The 18,972-nt window shown below is 31.6% G+C and overlaps 2 protein-coding genes across 2 annotated transcripts; one reads left to right on the top strand and one right to left on the bottom strand.

The window, feature by feature from the left end:
• Positions 1-5,654: 5,654 nt before the first annotated feature.
• On the bottom strand, positions 5,655-6,101 carry LOC138339478 (uncharacterized). Its single transcript, XM_069291078.1, has one exon. It carries the CDS (start codon positions 6,099-6,101, stop codon positions 5,655-5,657), a length of 447 nt encoding a protein of 148 aa, XP_069147179.1.
• A 10,921-nt stretch (positions 6,102-17,022) lies between these two features.
• On the top strand, positions 17,023-18,791 carry LOC101260399 (uncharacterized). Its single transcript, XM_026028391.2, has one exon. The coding sequence runs from the start codon at positions 17,433-17,435 to the stop codon at positions 18,600-18,602; it is 1,170 nt and encodes a 389-aa protein (XP_025884176.2). The 5' UTR covers positions 17,023-17,432; the 3' UTR covers positions 18,603-18,791.
• The last annotated feature ends 181 nt before the right edge of the window (positions 18,792-18,972 follow it).

The raw sequence follows: 18,972 nt of genomic DNA, 5'->3' as shown, positions 1-18,972 counted from the left end.
ACACTTATATTATATTAATGTCTTATTACCCCTGTAATTTTCTATCCATTTTCGGCTTATGTGGCACTAGCTTGAAAAAAAGAGTCAACCAGCGTTGGGTCCACAAGATAGTGTCACGTAGGCCGAAAAGGGGTAAAAAGTTATTAATAAAATAAGTTCGGGGGGAGGAGGATAATAGGACCTTAGTATAGTATAAGTGTGTCTCTGAGATTTCAGGCATATATTTAGGAGGTACTTGTGCATTATCTCTATTTTTTTTATAATATGTCAAAAAAATATTCATATTTTAAATGTACTACCATTTTAAAAGTGAATTGTAAAACATTTTATAAGTTGTTTTTCAAATTTTGAAACACTACTTCAAACTAAACTTGAAATTTTTATGCCCAAACACTAATTTTCAAATTTATTCTGAAAAAAGGTGAATCATAATTCGCGAAACGGATTACTAATTAGAAGTGAAAGAAAATGAGCACTCCACTAACAAAGGCGGAGTCAGTATGTTCAACAAGGAGGTTCAAAATCAGTAAAATAGACACATGAAGTAGTCGGAGAGGGTTCAACACCTATTATATATATATATATATATATATATATATATATACAAAATTATTTTAACCATATATAAATAATATAATTTTTCGCCAATTTTTTTTTTAATGAACCCCCTTCATATAAGGTAGCTCCACACCTGTTCACTAGCACTCCACAACAATTGTTATTCTTTCGATGTCAACAAAAAGAAACACATAGTTGTTGCAACAAAATTTTCATTTGTCCTTTTGATTTTTGGATAAACAAATCGTATCATTGAAAAACAATAGAAAATTATTAAATATTCCTACCGTTTAATTTTATTTGTACATTTTATTAATTTTTTTTTGTTTTTTATTCTCTCTTTTAGGGTATTAAATTTTTTATAGGCCAATCAGCCATTAACTAAATTAATTATTTTAAAAGATACTTGTTAATTAAATTACATAGTTAAGCTAATAATTGAATTTTCAGTTAAAATTTACGGAAAGGTCTTTTATGAAAAAGAGATGACTAGTTCACAAAATGACCTAACAGGTCATTACATTATCCACCACTAAAAATCATGTTCATTCTCGAACATAAAGAAAGAGAAGGAAGAATAATTGACGTTAGCAAAACCTAAGTTATGATTTTCCAGAGTCAGTGTTCATCTCTCCAACTGAGCTCCTCCGTAAAACCATTCCATCAAGATCAGCTACTAAGAACTGAACTTTCGAATTAAAATTTGACAGATTTATAAATCAAGAGTGATTACAAAACCACAGACTAACTCATGAATCTAATATGAACCTAAACATACTAGACCATAACATGTAGGAATTGCTGGAAACAGTAAGAAGATGATATTGGAATTTTTTTGTATATTCATCTCTTCCAAATACATGCATATATACAACTATGTGGAAATCAAAAGAACATTCTATTCCTATCTGACTATACAGGTGTCCTACTGCTATTTGCTATTTAATAACAAACTTTATTCTCTAAAGGACAATCTAACTGAAAGTATTTCTAGGTCATCAATATATACACAAACTAGATATTTCATCAATATGGGCCCGAATTCAATTTGATTTTTGAGGCCCACTTAGAAGAAGTGAAGCCTAGTCTGAGGGATCCAAGGCCCAGTCTGAGTAAGCCCAAATGTCTTGGCATCACCTGTGTGTTTGGAGATGTTTCGACAAATCCTAGGGTTCAGCTTCTTTGCTTGTTCATCCTCGTTTCCTTTGCTGGATTTCTTGGATGAAGGAGCTGGAGAAGACGAAGCTGGAGAAGACGAAGGAGCTGTAATCTCAACATCCCCCCTCAAGTTGGAGGGGAACAAAGTGAGCCCCAAGTTGCGCATGTTGCTATGATGGGAAGGACCTGCAAGTGGCTTGGTGAAGATGTCAGCCAACTGATCCTTGGACGGAACAAAGGACAAATAAATTAATCCGGTGAGATACTGTTGGCGGACAAAATGGCCGTCCAGTTCAATGTGTTTCGTCCGTTCATGAAAATAGGGTTGCGAGCTATATGTTTAGCTGCTTGGCTGTCCGAGTGAATAGGAACCGGCAATGGAGAAGGAATCGACAAATCGGTGAGTAATATGGTAAGCTATGTTAGCTCAACGACTAATCTTCTCATTATCGATATTCCGCCTCAGCAGATGAAAGAGAAACTGAACTTTGTTTCTTGGATTTCCAGGAAATGGGCGATCCCCCCAAACTGATGAAGAAACTACTTACTGATCGACGAGAAGCACGACACGACGCCCAGTCAGCATCGCAAAAAGTGGTCAACGATAAAGAGAATAAAGCATTAAAGAAAAGACCATGGCTTGGAAATTTCTTCAGGTAACAAATGACTCTTAGAGCACCACTGTAATGATCAGTGGTAGGCATATGCATGAACTGAGTAAGTGTTAACACAACAAAGGATATGTCTGGGCGAGTATGAGTTAAATAGTTGATCTTTCCAATAAGATGTCGGTAAATGGTTGGATCTGACAGGGGTGTACCTGAATCTGTAGACAACTTAGGTGAAGGATCCATTGGAGAAGAAACTGAAGAGATATGAGAAACATCAAATTCATCCAGTAATTCCAAGGTATATTTCCTTTGACTGATAATCATGCCTTGTTCTTCCCGTAATACTTCCATTCCCAAAAAGTAATGTAAATGTCCTAGGTCTTTGATCTTGAATTCTTTATGCAAAAACTCTTTTAAGATTTAATCTCATCAGCAGCATTGCCTGTGATTAAAATGTCATCCACATAAACAACAATAATAGTAATGAATTCACCTTTCTGCTTAAAAAACAAGGAATAGTCGTTAAGTGAAGCTGCATATCCTTTAAAATTTAATGCCCCTGCTAATCGAGCATACCATTGCCTGGATGCTTGCTTTAGACCATATAGTGATTTTTTTCAATTTACAGACCATGTTGGGTTGAGGTGGATCTAAACCATTAGGAAATTTCATGTAGACTTCTTCTTGCAGTTCTCCTTGCAAGAAGGCATTGTTGACATCAAACTGTAAAATATCCCACCCTTTCTTAGTGGCAATAGCTAATAAACATATTTTTACCACTGGTGAAAATGTCTCATTATAATCAATCCCCTATTTCTGTATGTCCCCTTTGATAACTAGTCTTGCCTTCAATCTTTCAACTGTCCCATCAGCATGTTGCTTAACCTTGTAGACCCATTTGCAAGCCAAAGCTTCTCTTCCAGTAGGTAAAGGCACAACTTCCCAAGTGTGATTAGATTGTAGGGCATCAAGTTCATCTTGCATGACTTGCTTCCAACCTGTGTGCATAGAAGCCTCATAAAAGCTTTTAGGTTCTGATATAGTGGAGGTGGACTTGAGGATCATTTGACTAGGTTGAGAAAGATTGGCATAAGAAAAACTAGAAGGATTGCTGGGAACAGCAAGGCAAGAGTCAGTAACATCACTAAGATAAATGGTGTTACAAATATAATCCTTAAGATGAGAAGGTAAAGTTCCTATATTTGTTCTGTGTGATATTCTAACAGGAATTGGTGATGGTGATGCAACATGTGCAGAAGGAACAGTTAACTGTACTGGTGATGTATCTATAACAGGGGAATTGAGAGGAACATTTGTTGTAGGAAAAAAATCAGTTGTTGTGTTTATGGTGGAATCCTCAGAATCTGAAAGATCCTGTGGTGGAGTAGGAGAATAGTCAATGAAGATAGAATTATCAGCAGTAGGATGTGAAAAAGGAAAATGATTCTCAACAAAATGAACATCTCTAGAAATACTGACTTTCCTAGTTTCTAAGTCTAGTACCTTGTATCCTTTCTGGTTACTTGGATATCCTAGAAAAACACATTTATCAGCTCTTGGCTCAAATTTGTTCCTTCCCTGACTTAATGTTCTAGCATAACAGAGACAACCAAAGCATCTGAGATTGTGATAGGAGGGTGATGTACCAAATAAAACTTCATAAGGAGTTTTTCCATAAATGACTCTTGATGGTAATCTATTGATCAAGAAAGTAGCTGTTAGGATGCATTCACCCAATAGATAAGAGGTACCTTTGGATGAAACAAAAGGGCTCTTGCAATTTCCAACAAGTGCCTGTGTTTTCTCTCAGCTACCCCATTTTGTTGTGGGGTAGCTACACAGGAAGTTTGATGTATACTTCCTTGTGATCTCAAAAAATTTAAAGTTGTTTCACTTTTCCCTAGCTCCATAGCATTATCGGATCTAATTATTTTCACTTTAGCATTGAATTGCCTCTCAGTCATAGACAAGAAACTCTGAATCACAGAAAAAGAATTGCATTTGGTGCTCATTAGATATGTTCATGTAGCTCTGCTGAAATCATCCACTATTGTTAAAAAATACCTATAGTTGTTATAGGTAGACACCTTGTATGGTCCCCAAGTGTCAATGTGAATTAGATCAAAACAATTCTTAGTGGTGATTTTACTAGTAGGAAAAGGCAATCTAGACTGTCTAGCCTTTGGACATATATCACAAGAACAATCAGAGAGCTGAGACTTAGATAAGAAACTGACATTTTTCATTGATGCATAGGGCAAATGCCCTAATATTACATGCCATAGCCTTACATTGGAAGAAACATTTGAAGAAACTGGAAAGGAAACTGAAATTGAATCAGGAAAAAAAACAGAACTACTGATTCTACTACAATATTTAGACTCCAGGGAAGTATTTTGACTTGCATTAGACCTCTTAGGGAAAGGTTGCAACAAGTAGAGACCTTCTTTTGCTTCACCAAAAACTTGAAGCCTCTTCATTGAATGGTCCTGCAACATACAATTGTTAGAATTGAAGGAGACTGTATTTTTGAATTGACTGCAGAATTTATGAATTGACAATAGGTTGTACTTGAAACTTGGCACATACAAAACATTGTGTATTGTCAAGTCAGAAAAAAATTGTACACTACCTATATGAGTGACACTTACAGAGTGAGAATTAGGAAGATTTATATTGATTGGAATTCTAAGAGTAGATAAGGAAATAAAGGAGTCAGAATTGAAACACATATGCTCTGAGGCCCTGAATCTATTATCCAAGTTCCAGAATTAAAAACAGAAAAACAAGTCCCAAAGTACTTCAAAATAGTACCAGCTACAGCATTAGCATTGATATCAGCTGCTGCACTTTTAATTGTTGATTTTGGGATCTTCATTTCTTTCATGATTTGAATGAAATGTCCAAATTGTTCCTTGCTCATGTGTTGATTGACTTGATCCATATAGTAGTTAGGATCCTCTTTCCTTATAGAAGCAGCTGCATTTCCTCTAACTGGTGCTGAATGATTCTTCTCATTTGTGAAGTTGAAATCTTCAGGAAAGCCAATCAGTCTGTAACATTCATCTATGATATGACCTATTTTGCCACAATAAGTACAAAAAACATTAGGATTATACTTTTTCTTTCCTTTGAACCTTTGATTCTGTTTTGGGTATCTAGGTGGTGGTGGTTGCTGGTTATTCACCCTAGGGTAGCCCATGTTTGGCTTAAAATCAGAACCTGGTCCTGATGCAGTGGGGTTTAACTTCTGAAATTGCTTACCAATTTTGTTTTGATTCATATTATTTACCATGAATGATGAAGAGTCATTAGACATAATAGGACTCATGTATGTCTCCTTTGATTCTCATCCTGTAAAATCAATGAATAAGCAATATTAACGTTAGGAAGAGGATTCATCATAAGAATGTTTCCCCTAGCTTGAGCATATCTATCATTGAGTCCCATGAGAAATTGTATGAGCATTTCATCTTCTAGTGATTTTTCCACTTTCTGTTTTCCTTCACAGACACAAAAACAAGTGCACTTATCATGTGAGTCAAGTGAACCCAACTCATCCCATAGCCTCTTGAGTTTGGTGAAGTATCCTGCAATGTTGTTAGTTCCCTGCACCAGCCTGTTAAGTTCCTTCTTTAAATGGAAAAGTTTAGTACCATTTGATTGACCAAACCTATGCTCCAGACTCATCCAGAGTTCCTTTGCAGCTCTAGAGTATATAACACTATCTGTTATTTCTTTTGAAAGGGAATTAAGAAGCCAAGATGTTACCATGTCGTTGCACCTACTCCAAGGCTGCAGATCTGGAGATGCTGGATCTGGTGAAGAATGTGTTCCAGTGATGAAACCCAGCTTGTTCTTCGCAGAGTGCTATGAGAACTGATCTCTTCCAACCTTGATAGCCCTTTCCATCAAAAATACTGCTCACCAGTCCCATTCCAGGAGAGTCTGAAGAATGAAGATAGAAAGCATGATTGATATCAATTTTGTTTCCTGAAGATGTTCCTCCTACCAAAACTGTAGGTGTTGATTCAGGGTTTGAGAGAGATTTGTTTGGCATGATTTGATAATATTGATTACTTGATTACTGCTCTGATAACATGTAGGAATTGCAAGAAACAGTAAGAAGATGATATTGGAAATTTTTTGTATATTCATCTCTTCCAAATACATGTATATATACAACTATGTGGAAATCAAAAGAACATTCTATTCCTAACTGACTATACAGGTGTCCTACTGATATTTGCTATTTAATAACAAACTTTATTCTCTAAAAAACAATCTAACTAAAAGTATTTCTAGGTCATCAATATATACACAAACTAGATATTTCATCAATATGGGCCCGAATTCAATTTGATTTTGCAGGCCCACTTAGAAGAAGTGAAGGCCTAGTCTGAGGGACCCAAGGCTCAGTCTGAGTAAGCCCAAATGTCTTGGTATCAACAGTGTGTTTGGAGATGTTTCGACAAATCCTAGGGTTCAACTTCTTTGCTTGTTTGTCCTCGTTTCCTTTGCTGGATTTCTTGGATGAAGGAGCTGGAGAAGACGAAGGAGCTGTAATCTCAACATAACACAATCAAGACGAATCTTTTCTAACATAACCACGAAAAAATTATGAACCAATATCCGCTACAATCAGATGTGAACCTGAACCTATGACAACACACTCAAAATGTACAAATCAACATTTTTTCTTATCAAGATTCCCTTCTTACAAAATTATTTTTTCAGGATCTTAAGTTATAACAATATGATCTTTAGACATCAGGTATTCATCAAGGGAGGATCAAAGTTGTCTAACCAAAAGAAGAAAATCATTGAATAATCACATAGTGCACAATACACCCAAGCATAAAAAATCTCTAACAATGCTATCAAAAATGCTAGATTAGTAGTCGTGATTGTAGAAAACCCTTAAGAAGATGTTTAATTTTAACTGTAACACAATCCATCACGGCTAAAATTCACCGACGAAAGAAGGATGATAATGACTCGGGTAAATATATCCTTCACGTCTATAATAATAATAATAATAATAATAATAATAATAATAATAATAATAATAATAATAATAATAATAATAATAATAATAATAACAATAACAATAACAATAATAATAATAATATTGGAGGGAGAAAATAAAATAACATCAAAATGAAATATTTGAGTTTAATTACACTTGATGTTCGTAAACTTTTTAAGCTGGGTAACAATACAATAGATTAACCAATCATCTGAAAGAATATACATATTGTATATAGATTGCAAATTCGCTAAGGTTTTAATTTGTGATTTGCAAAGTAGTACTGGTCTATATAAATATTTGATTTTTAAAATGTATTTGTTTATCAAATTATTATTTAAGTTTTGATATATTGATATAAAATAATAAAATATTGGATCTATTATATTTATATAAATATCGTTAAATTTATGATGTTGGAGAAATTGGAGTTTAACCCTAAATCTGAAACTTGAAGAAAATTGAAAGAATTGATATTATAATTGGCATCAAGATTTAGTAACTTGATTATAGGTTTTGGGTGAGTTTCAGGACTAGGCTAAACGTATAGTGATGTGTGTTGTTAGTTCGAAATCTTGTTGTGATTATCTGTTTGAATAGATTAAATTAATTTGGAATCTCAACAAAAGGGGAAGACTCAAGTCTCAAAGTGATTAGACGATTATCTGAGACAAAGTGAATTTCTTAACCCTTGTTAAGTGTATTTATTTTCTTGTGGTATGTATTGGGTAGTAATAAAACTTGGTGATAGGTTGACTTGTTCATATTGAATAATCCTAATGAGAAAAAAGGTAATAAAATATAATTAGATTGTATATTGATGTGTGATTTATTGGGAATGATATGAAATGTTTATTGATTCATTATTGATATTGTATCACGATTGTGTTGTTGTATATTGTGTATTAATATGGAAATGGTCATCTTCTTATTATTTGTGAACATGTCATTTGCATTGGTTTCATACATGTTTGTGATAAGTGTTATGTGAATTGATGAACGATAAAAAATTAAAAAGGATGTACCATTTCAAAGGACGTGTCGTATGCCACGACGAATATTGTATTTCCAGGGATGTATCACACTCCACACTAGATATTATAATACAAGATACATATCATACGCCACGACAAAATCTATTATCGAGGGACGTGTCACACGCCATAATGAATACATTGACAGATTTATCCCTCATGGGTCTAGGATGAGATAGAACGGGTGCGTATCACTTGATCATGCATTCATCACCAAATTTGGTATTGCATTTCATTGTATTGGAATTATGGTATACTTGTAAGTGTTTTTTTTTTGGACTTTTGATTGACTTTATCATGTGTGTTGTTGATCTGAAATCATTGGAGTGTTGTTATTGCGATATGTGCTATTGAAATTATGGACTATTAAGTTGAGTTGATTTCATGTAGGTTGTACTTATGGAGGTTCAATTGGGGTGGTAAAAGTACCCATATTTTATACCCTTAGCTTTCTGTTAGGAGTTTGCTTGCAGAGTATCGTATGGTTTGGTACTCACCCCTTGCTTTTACAATTGTGTAGGTTATGAGATCGGATCTTCGTGATACTCTCTATTCTCTTCTTGTCTAAGACTTCCTATTTAGATTTGTGAGGTAGTTGTTTGTCATCGCATCAGACCTTCTTACTCCTATTTATGATCTTGTTCTACTTTAGTGGTAATATCATTTGAGACTTGTTTTTCTTTCAAACATGTTGAATACATTAGAAGCTTGTACACGTGACACCAGGTTTTGAGATTTAAGTTGATTATAAATCTCTATGTTATTTTATAGCATTGGACTTTTATTCTCGTTTTACTTTCATATTTATTGTATTAGTTGAGTTTTAAGCTGATTTGTCTTGGTGAAAAAAGACGAATGTAGTCACATCTATTATTGGATCATGACAACTATATACCCCCAACTGATTTCGCTTAACTGATACTAAATAAGCATCATATATTGTATTTATATTATTAAGGTTGATAATTTTGATATATATATATATATATAGAGAGAGAGAGAGAGAGAGAGCTTATTGTAAAGTGATTTTAATTATGCTTTAAATGTAATGTATGGTTTTATGTGATGCTGTGCCCGTTGTATATGCCTAAATGAAGTATGTAAACTGTATGATGCTTTTGGTATCAAAGTTGTATAAAGTTTTTCATAAAAATGCATAATGTATGACTTCAAAGTATATATCCCTTTTAAATACGTGTTTTTAATAGTGAAATGACTAAAATATGCAATTTAATTCAGTAGCTCAATACATTGTCTCAAATCATTCCATCATGAAGTAAAATTCAATTGAATCATGCCACTGCTAGTCAAAGTCTAATGAAAACAAACCATATTAATTAAAATAAATATTCTCCCACCATTTTTTCTTGCACTTTGAGTACACAATAAATGATACAGCATATGACCCTTCTATAAAAGAATATATATCTTTAACAAGAATTTTCTAGGAACTCACATATATATATATATATAGTATCAGTTAAATAAAATTATCAATCTTAATGATATCGATACAATATATAATACTTATTTAGGATTATTAAACAGAAATTATCAGCCTTATGAAGAGGGTATAGATTATAATTATTTATGAGAGAATGAATATTTCTTGAAGAGAAATATTACTTCGAGTTTGGATATGAACCTACAATTATTTTGAATTTAATGGCCCATATATGTAATTTTCCCATTTTTTATTTTTTTTCTCATGGATTTGGTGGGAGTCCATGAACGACCTTTTGATTCAATAAAAAGGACCTTGGTGTCCTAATTTCGATTTACAAAAATAAAAGACATAATACATAATGTGTCGTTTAACTTGGTTTTAAATTATATTTATGTCCTTCAACTTTAGATGTGCACAAATAGACACTTAAACTTGTATAAAGTTGAACAAATAGACACACATGTCTTACATGTCATCCTACATGTCATTTTTTGTCCTACGTGGTGTCCTACGTGTATTGTGCCATGTAGGACTCATGTGTTTATTTATTGAAAATTTGGATAGTTAAAGTGCCTATTTGTGCATTATGAAAGTTGGAGGTCAAAGTTAAAATTTGAAGACAAGTTTAGGGTCCAATATATGTATTATGCCAAAATAAAATAGCGTACCAAGAGAAATATTTTTTTTTCTTCATATTTTACCTTCATTATTAATTACTTATTCCCAAATCATTTTTAATATCTAAAATTATATATCAATTATATGAATATTATGATAAAATATTCATATTAATCGTTGATTTAAATGGTATACAAAAATAAAAATAAATGAAAAAAATACAAAATATAAATAAAGCTGATAAATTTTTTTATGCTCCCAGCTAAATGTGAGTTATCCTAAGGTCCATCTTGACGAGCTGACGTTTGTTTAGGATCTGTAATCATTTAAAATTTAATAAATATAAATTTATAAAATTATTCGGATTATATTGAATTCATAAATATATTAATCCAAATAAATATTGTGGATTGATATAATTGAATTAAATATTTAAGTTCAATAAATATGGATTTAATTAAAGTCTAAATTAATTGATTTGGGCTACACTAAATGAACCCAATTTGTTAAATCCAATCCCATTTCATTCTAGAGCCCATCTTGGCGACACGTGTGCAGATGATGTGGCATGCCAATTCAAATAAGAAAATCAATAGAATCATGACATGTGTCAAAGATGACAAGTCCGCTCCATAAAGCCCAAATGTCATGTCACTTAAAACTGATTGGCTGAACGGAATCCTATTTCAATCGCAATTCCTCTATTCTAAAACTATAAATAGGGGTCCTCATAATTCAGAAAAGAGACAGAAAATTCTAAACAAGAAGCTAGAGAAACTTCGTGGTACAAACGCCATTTAATTCTCTACAAAGCTACAAGTTTAAGAATTCAAGCATTCAAGTTCAAGAACGATCAAGATCAAGACCACCGAATTCAAGAACAAGCTCGAAGCCCTTGAATTCAAATAAAATTCAAATAAAAGTCAAGATCAATTTAAAGTTCAAGTTCAAGTTCATCATAGATTCAAGAACAAAGTTTAAAGCCCTTGAATTTATATTTGAAAAGGCGAATTCAGAGAAATTATAAAGATTGTAACACTCGTATTTGAAATGATAAAATCAATTATTGCTATAATTTTCCGTTCTTGATTATTATTTTCTCGACGCGAATTTTATTATCTACAGAATCATTCACATTTATTATAAATAGTAATAACATAAAATACATAGTATATTTTTAGTTATGAAAGATATATTAAAATAAAAACGTTTGATAATGTTTCAAAATAGAAAACCTGTCATATAAATTGAAGAGAGTTTTACTTTCTTTTTTTTTAAATCTCTTGACCAACCTTATAGTCAAAATTAGTGTATATGTCAGATTTTATTCTATGTAGTATATATTATATATGATTTTTAAATACTTTGGAATGAATAATTTCTTAATTTATGATTATGATATTTATTTTTCGATTTTAAAAACTGATTAAGAATAATTCATGTTTATCATTTAAGCATGTACGCCACATCAAATAGTACCATATTAAAATATCAGTATCAGATATTTGATCCACAAATCAAAATAAAATTTTCAATTAAAAGTCGAGGAAGCATGACTACCAAAGGGATATTTAAAAACTAATATCAAATATTCGACCCATAAATTGAAAAACCAATTTTTAAAAATTTTGTGGTAGGTATGGAGGATTATAGGTTTGTATTTTTTCTTCTTTTATTTATTTTCACTATTTTCTCATAATCTCACTATTTTTATGTAATGCCTCCACTCTAATAATATTAAGTAGTATTGTGTTTTTCTTTTCTAGGTAAATTCAGGGTGTTCATGGTTTAGATAAAAACTGATTCAAATCGAAAAATCAAATCAAATTGATTAAATAAACTGCTTTAATTTGGATTTTGATTTGTTTGATTTTAGATTGTTAAGAACTGATAGTATTTGGTTTGGTTATGGTAGTGTTAAAAAGAATCAAAGAAATAATCGAACTGAACCCACACGTTATATACATAAATTTAATTATTATACATACATAATATTTATATTCATAATTTTTTTGAAAGATTTTATATATGTTTGATCAAAATTTATTTATAATTTACTTATGAAAAAAAAATATCCAAGGTGAGCACATTTTTCTTATTGATTTCATGTATATGAGTGTATCGAAATTCTTTGTGGGACTGAAAATGTTATTGTCTCTTCCTTCTAATGCCAAAATAGTGAAGTTTAAGTTTTATTCAGTATATTCAATGATCGACAACTCTGTAATGGCATTCATTCTAACTATTTTTTTCGTTTGAATAAATTGTTGTCGCTTTTTTCACGTTTTGAATGAATTATATCTTTTATTTTTATGTATGGCTAATAACCGAATAATCAAACCAAACTAAACAAAAACCGAAAATACCCAAACCGGTAAATGTACATTATATTTGGTTTGGTTTGGTTATGATAATTTTAAAATCGATTAAATTGGTTTGATTTTAATTTTGATTAATAACTGACTCAAACCAACCCATGAACACCTCTAGTTAAAACTTTGATTTTTTATTTTGTTTGTTTGAGTTATTTCCTTAATAGGGTAATAATTAGGAAAAATGCACAAGTACCCCACTCAACCTATACTCGAAATCTCAGAGACACACTTATGCTATACTAAGGTCCTATTACCCCCCTGAACTTATTTTATAAGTAATTTTTTACCCTTTTTCGATCTACGTGGCACTAGTTTGAAAAAAAAATCAACTAGCGTTGGAACCACAAGATAGTTCCCTCATAGGTCAAAAAAGAGTAGAAAATTATTAATAAAATAAGTTCAGAGGGTAATAGAACCTTAGTATAGTATAAGTGGATCTCTAAAATTTCAGACATAGATTGATGGGGTGCTTGTGCATTATTCATATTAATTATTATATGAATATTTTGCAGATCCAGTTCATGCATTTTTTTTACTTCATCATTTTTAAGGGTTCATGTCAATAAATCTAAATATGAGCTTAATTTGCTCCATGCAGTTTGAAGTTCCTAAAGTCATTAGGTTTTAGCTAATTAATTAATATCTCTTAGAATTTTTCTTTTTATATCTCTTGTTTCAATTTAATTAGGTAAAATTGTGTCCTCATTGTGTGGTTTGAATGATAACTTGATTAGTGATGCAATGTTGTTATATCAGCAACACATAATTATGTCAAATATTTTTTTCCTTTTTTGATTGGCATGATAAGATTTTGCACAATTTTTAAGAAAATTGATAATTAAGAGTATAGTTTGACTAATATATCCTTTATTAATTAATTAATCTTTATTCCCTATGTCTCATATTAATTGATCATTTTTTTAAAAATATTTGTCCCAAATTTTTGATCACTTACTAAATTTAAAACTAATTATTTTTTTTCCATTTCACCCCTACAATTAATATCATCATCATGCTTAATGTTTCCGTAGTTTCTCTTTGGAAGTTTAAACAAAATTAAAGTTCCTAAAATTTATTTGTCCAAAGAGTTCATTAAATACTTAATCACTCATTTGTACTCTTGTTCTCACCCACTTTGGAGTACTTACACCTTTTGTATGCCCCACGTCATAATAAATTATCTTGATATCTATAAATATGGACAAAAGGTAAGATTTTAAAATATTTTATAAGCAGATAAGTATAGATATGCGTTCTTTAACTTGACTTCGACTTACATTTGTATCCTCAATTTTTGGTGTGCGCAAGTAGACACTTAATCTTGCATAAAGTTAAACAAATAGACACTAACATCTAGGGGTGTCAAAAGTGAACCCAAACATAGATAGCCCACTCAACCCGCCCAAAATTTTAAGGGTTGAGCTCAAGATGATTTGAATTGGGTTCAATCTCAACTCATTCAAGTATAACCCATTTGAAGAGAATTCTCAATTGAGTCTAATTCAATATCTAATTTTAGCCCGTTTTAAAACTTTTTATTAAGCTATGTTTCTATATCTAAGGTATAAATTATTATCTATTTAGCTTTTAGGGTTTATCTACCCATTTGATACTTTTTTTAAAAAAAATCGAGCTAAAATTCAAATTGTGATTATAAAAGTTAAATATCCATATGTTAAATTATTGAGATTAATCGAGTCAAATTGGGCGGGTCAAGACCCAACCCGTTTTTAAGCCCATTTTAGCCCAAAGTAAACTTGAGCGGTCAAGACCCAACCCGACTTCTATCTCAACCCATTTTAATATTTTCAATTTCAGCCCAACACGCCCAGTTGACACCCCTACTCACATCCTACATGACATTTTATATAGCAATTTGCATTATCATGCGTGGTGACCTAGTTGTATTATGACATGGAGGATTTATGTGCTTACTCGTTCGACTTTATACAAGTTCAAATATCTGTCTGTGCACAATCAAAGTCTAGGACATAAATGAAAAATGAAGCTAAATTAAAAGGTACATTTATGTATTATGCCTACTTATAAAATGTTTTGAAATTCTACCCATTCAAAAGGATTTTCTTTACTAGATCTTGATACTTGATAGAGAGAGAGAGAGAGCAGTCTTATATATATAGAGAGAGCTATGTTTGATCTTTAATAGGAAATAAATAAGTGTATGAAAAGGAGTCTGAATAGAAATAAGACTTCCTCATAGATTTAATCGAACAGATATTTTCAGAATCATTAAGAATTTTTTTATATGAAAAAAAAAAATACACTTAATGACTAATGTCTAAATATAGATTTAGACCTCCATTAAATACAAACAAATGAGGCTTTAGAATACAATGATCCATAATTTATTTCTAAGAAGAAATCAATTATATAAACATTATTAATATTTTTTTAAAAATTCGAAGCCTTGATTTGATTTTAACTTTAGATCACTAATATGCTTGAACCACCCCTGAACACAGTTATTATATTTGAAAAAACCATTTAATTATCAAGTCAACACTCACAAACAATAGTCATATAAAAGAATTCTCTAGAACTCGTGGGATGTCATACCCAAGAACAAAATCCACAAATTCGTATATTAGGGGTTATTTTAAAATATAAAAAAAAAAGAAAGTCAACTACTAATATTGTATAATTTGATTTTAAACTTTTTTTATGCACTTTTTTTTTAAAGGTTACTCTGTCTAGATTAAACACCCTCCATAAAATTTTTAGTTTTGTCAATATGTCAGACCTTAACCTAACATCATGGCTCTACTACTTGATTATGACAATTTTAATTAGGAAAAAAAAAGTTAAATTCAACGTAAAACCTAATTTACTAAATTAACTCAAGTCTTCTAGTTAAAATAAGAGTAGGTAAAGTAATTTTAGCACATGACAAAATCTATTCAAAGGGATCTTTTGAATAATGAAATGGAGATGGTAGGGACCTCCATTTTTGAATAGGTGGTGATAATAGCAAATTGAGGAAGTTGCAATGCCAAGCAAAGCAAAACCCCACTCTCAACCAAATATCTCTCACCCACTCTTTAAAAGCTTAGAGAAAACATTAAGCTAGCGTTTGGCCATAGATTTCCAAATATTCTTGGCAAATATTATTTGAGTGAAAATTTAGATGAAATTTCACCATGTGTTTGGCCATAAAATTTGGAAAATATATTTCACCTTTTTAGAAAAATATGATTTATACACACAAGTTTTAAAAACTATCAAAACTAACTAAAAGTTTGTATTACAAGTCAATTGAATGTTGGTTACAACAATAACAAATAATGTCCATGACACTGAAGCAATGTGGTAATTTGGAGTGAGTGCAACAAGAATTATTCCATACATCGTGAAGTAGATAAAGTACATGACTTTGTTACCTAAAGCCAATTTTTAATAATTTTCATCAACAATCATATCATTATTTAATATTCACTAAATATTTCATCACTATTTTGGTGTTCACGTAAAAAATGATGTAATACAACACAAGCAAATACTAGAGAGGGTGTTTTTATAAAAGATAAAAGATTGGGGTAAAATTTTAATTTTTAAAATATCCCAAATAATGATATTTGGCCCAAATACTAGAAAAAACTAGTATTTGGAAATTTGGGATATTTGCAAAAATATTTGCCAAACAATGACAAATTGTATGGACAAACATTATTTGCCAAATTTTTCCCAAATATTATTTGGAAAATTTATGGTCAAACGGGCCCTAAAAGTGGAGGAAGAAAAATGTCACTCTCTTTTCTCACTTCATCATTACTATCATCATGCTCCATTTAGCAAAAGTATTTCCATTTTTTAAGTGCAAAATTTCCTAATATATATTTTGGAAGTTGTTTGTTAATCAATCAAACCAACAAGAAGTTTTGTGAAAAGGAAAAGAAAATTGAAAATTAATCCATATTTTAGTTGTTTACTTAAAAACAAAACCTTCCTCTCATAATACTCGCATTGATTTTTAAAAAAAAGGACAGTCTGATGCACAAAGTTCTCATTATGTGTGGAGTTTGTAAAAGAGCTAGCCACAAATGTCTTTAATTACACATTGATAATGGAAATTAAAAAATACGACACTGATACATTTTAATATGTCATAGCAAGTGATTTGTCTTCTTTTTCTAGGTCAATAATCCTATATTTTTTTAAAAGTTTTTTTAGGTTTCTAATACTATTTTTTTTTAACTTTTAGTTATTTTTTGAGTGACCTGATAGTATAAAATTGTTTTTGTTTGTCAATGTATAAACTCTTACTTTATGAGCCATTCCCATGCTATATTTACCTACTTATCACTTCATTCCACATCCTCCATTTGTTTATGAACTTTTATTAGTTCAACTCTAAGTGACTCTTAGCCTTGTCCTAGAACAAAGATAAAAGTTCCAAACCTCCAATGCTATGTTTGGACTCTAAGTAATGTGTTATATGTACTAATAACACACCATATTTTTGAGCTTATTTTTGCCTCCCAAAGAAGCAGATAAAGCAACATGAAATATGTATTCTTATAGCAGCAACCTAACAATCTATTCTTTCTTGATTTGAAGAAGTAGAATCTTGATTTTTTTCCTCCGATGGATTCGTTCAAGCAAACATCAACAGGTTTTCTATACAACCCTGATTTAAGTACAGATTCAGAATCTGAATTCTCAGGAGTTCTTGAAATTCATGTCCACCATGCTAGGAACATTCACAATATCTGCATCTATAACAATCAAGATGTGTACGCCAAATTTTCACTTACGTACAATCCTGATGAAGCTATATCAACAAGGATCATAAATGGTGGTGGCAAAAATCCAGATTTCAATGAAGATTTAGCAATGAAAGTTTCCCAAGTTGATTCCATCCTCAAATGTGAAATTTGGATGCTTAGTAGAGCCAAAGCCTTGATGGAAGATCAACTCTTGGGATTTGCTTTAGTTCCTATTTCTTCAGTTGTTGGCAAAGGAAAAACCACTCAAGATTTTAGCCTTTCTTCAACTGATTTGTTTCATTCCCCTGCTGGTATAGTTAAACTGTCCCTTTTCTTGAATACCAACAACCTCATTTCAGTATCAAAAAACAATCCTTCGTGTTCACCGTCATCTTCTTCTTCTATAAGTTCAGAAGTTGTGTTACTAGACAGAAATACATGTCAAGCTATTCTTGATCCAGTTGAGTATTCAAGAATAGAGTTCCCTGAGATCAGTTTAGTTAAAGAGAATCAAGAAATGGTGTCTCAATATTTTGACTTGGGAGGTTCATTTCTCCAACTTGCTGCATTCCACAGTCATCATGATGATGATCAACAACAACAGCCACAAGATGACTATGAAATGGATGCAATGAATCCATCAGAAGATGATATTTCTCCTAAACAAACTTCTTGGTTCCTTAGCTCCTCAAGTTCTCTAAGTGATGAGAGGAACTCAGCAGATTCCTCCCCAGATAAACACAGCAATGATATCAAAAAGGACTCAATTAAGAAAGAAAATGAAGAATTGAAAGAACCCCATGTGCTTTTCTCAGCTCCATTGGGGAATATCATCAAGATTGATGCAGAACAATCAGGTATGCAACAGCAGATAGTGGATATGTACATGAGAAGTATGCAGCAGTTTACCGAGTCGTTAGCAAAGATGAAACTACCAATGGACTTGGATAAAGCTGATCAGAAAGATCATGGAAGCTCATCATCAGATATGAACAACAACAGGAAAGAAAATTCAAGAGTATTTTATGGTAGCAGAGCCTTCTTTTGAACTATGTCTCATCATGGTATTCAATATCTGCTTTTAGCACTAAAAGTAACTTTATAGTAGTTATTCCCATAAGAGAATTGCTCTCATTAGCCAAAATTCCATATATGATTTTGATTCAAGTTTTTCTTGCAACTGAGTTATGTATGTAAAAGTGAATTATTCATGAAGATTGAAAATTGTTGAAGGAAATTTTGTTCATTTTCAATTCAATAGACTATTGATTGGTCAAGTAAAGGTGCTAAGGCCAACAGACTTTTGGCATCCACTTTTGAGGTAAGGCTGCATTGACAATTGGATGCCTTCCACATATGAAGCTTAAAATGCTATAGAAGAATTATTATTTGTGTAGAGACCAACGCCAACAAAAATA

The sequence above is a fragment of the Solanum lycopersicum genome, chromosome 11 (genome assembly GCF_036512215.1).
Source record: "Solanum lycopersicum chromosome 11, SLM_r2.1".
In the NCBI taxonomy this organism is placed as follows: domain Eukaryota; kingdom Viridiplantae; phylum Streptophyta; class Magnoliopsida; order Solanales; family Solanaceae; genus Solanum; species Solanum lycopersicum.
The sequence above is the reverse complement of the archived record's forward strand: the minus strand, read 5'-3'. Positions and strand labels throughout refer to the sequence as shown.

What these genes read in the sequence shown, in the direction of transcription:
- LOC138339478 (XM_069291078.1), bottom strand. Translation starts at nt 6,101, where the DNA reads ATGGTAACATCTTGGCTTCTTAATTCCCTTTCAAAAGAAATAACAGAT.
- LOC101260399 (XM_026028391.2), top strand. Translation starts at nt 17,433, where the DNA reads ATGGATTCGTTCAAGCAAACATCAACAGGTTTTCTATACAACCCTGAT.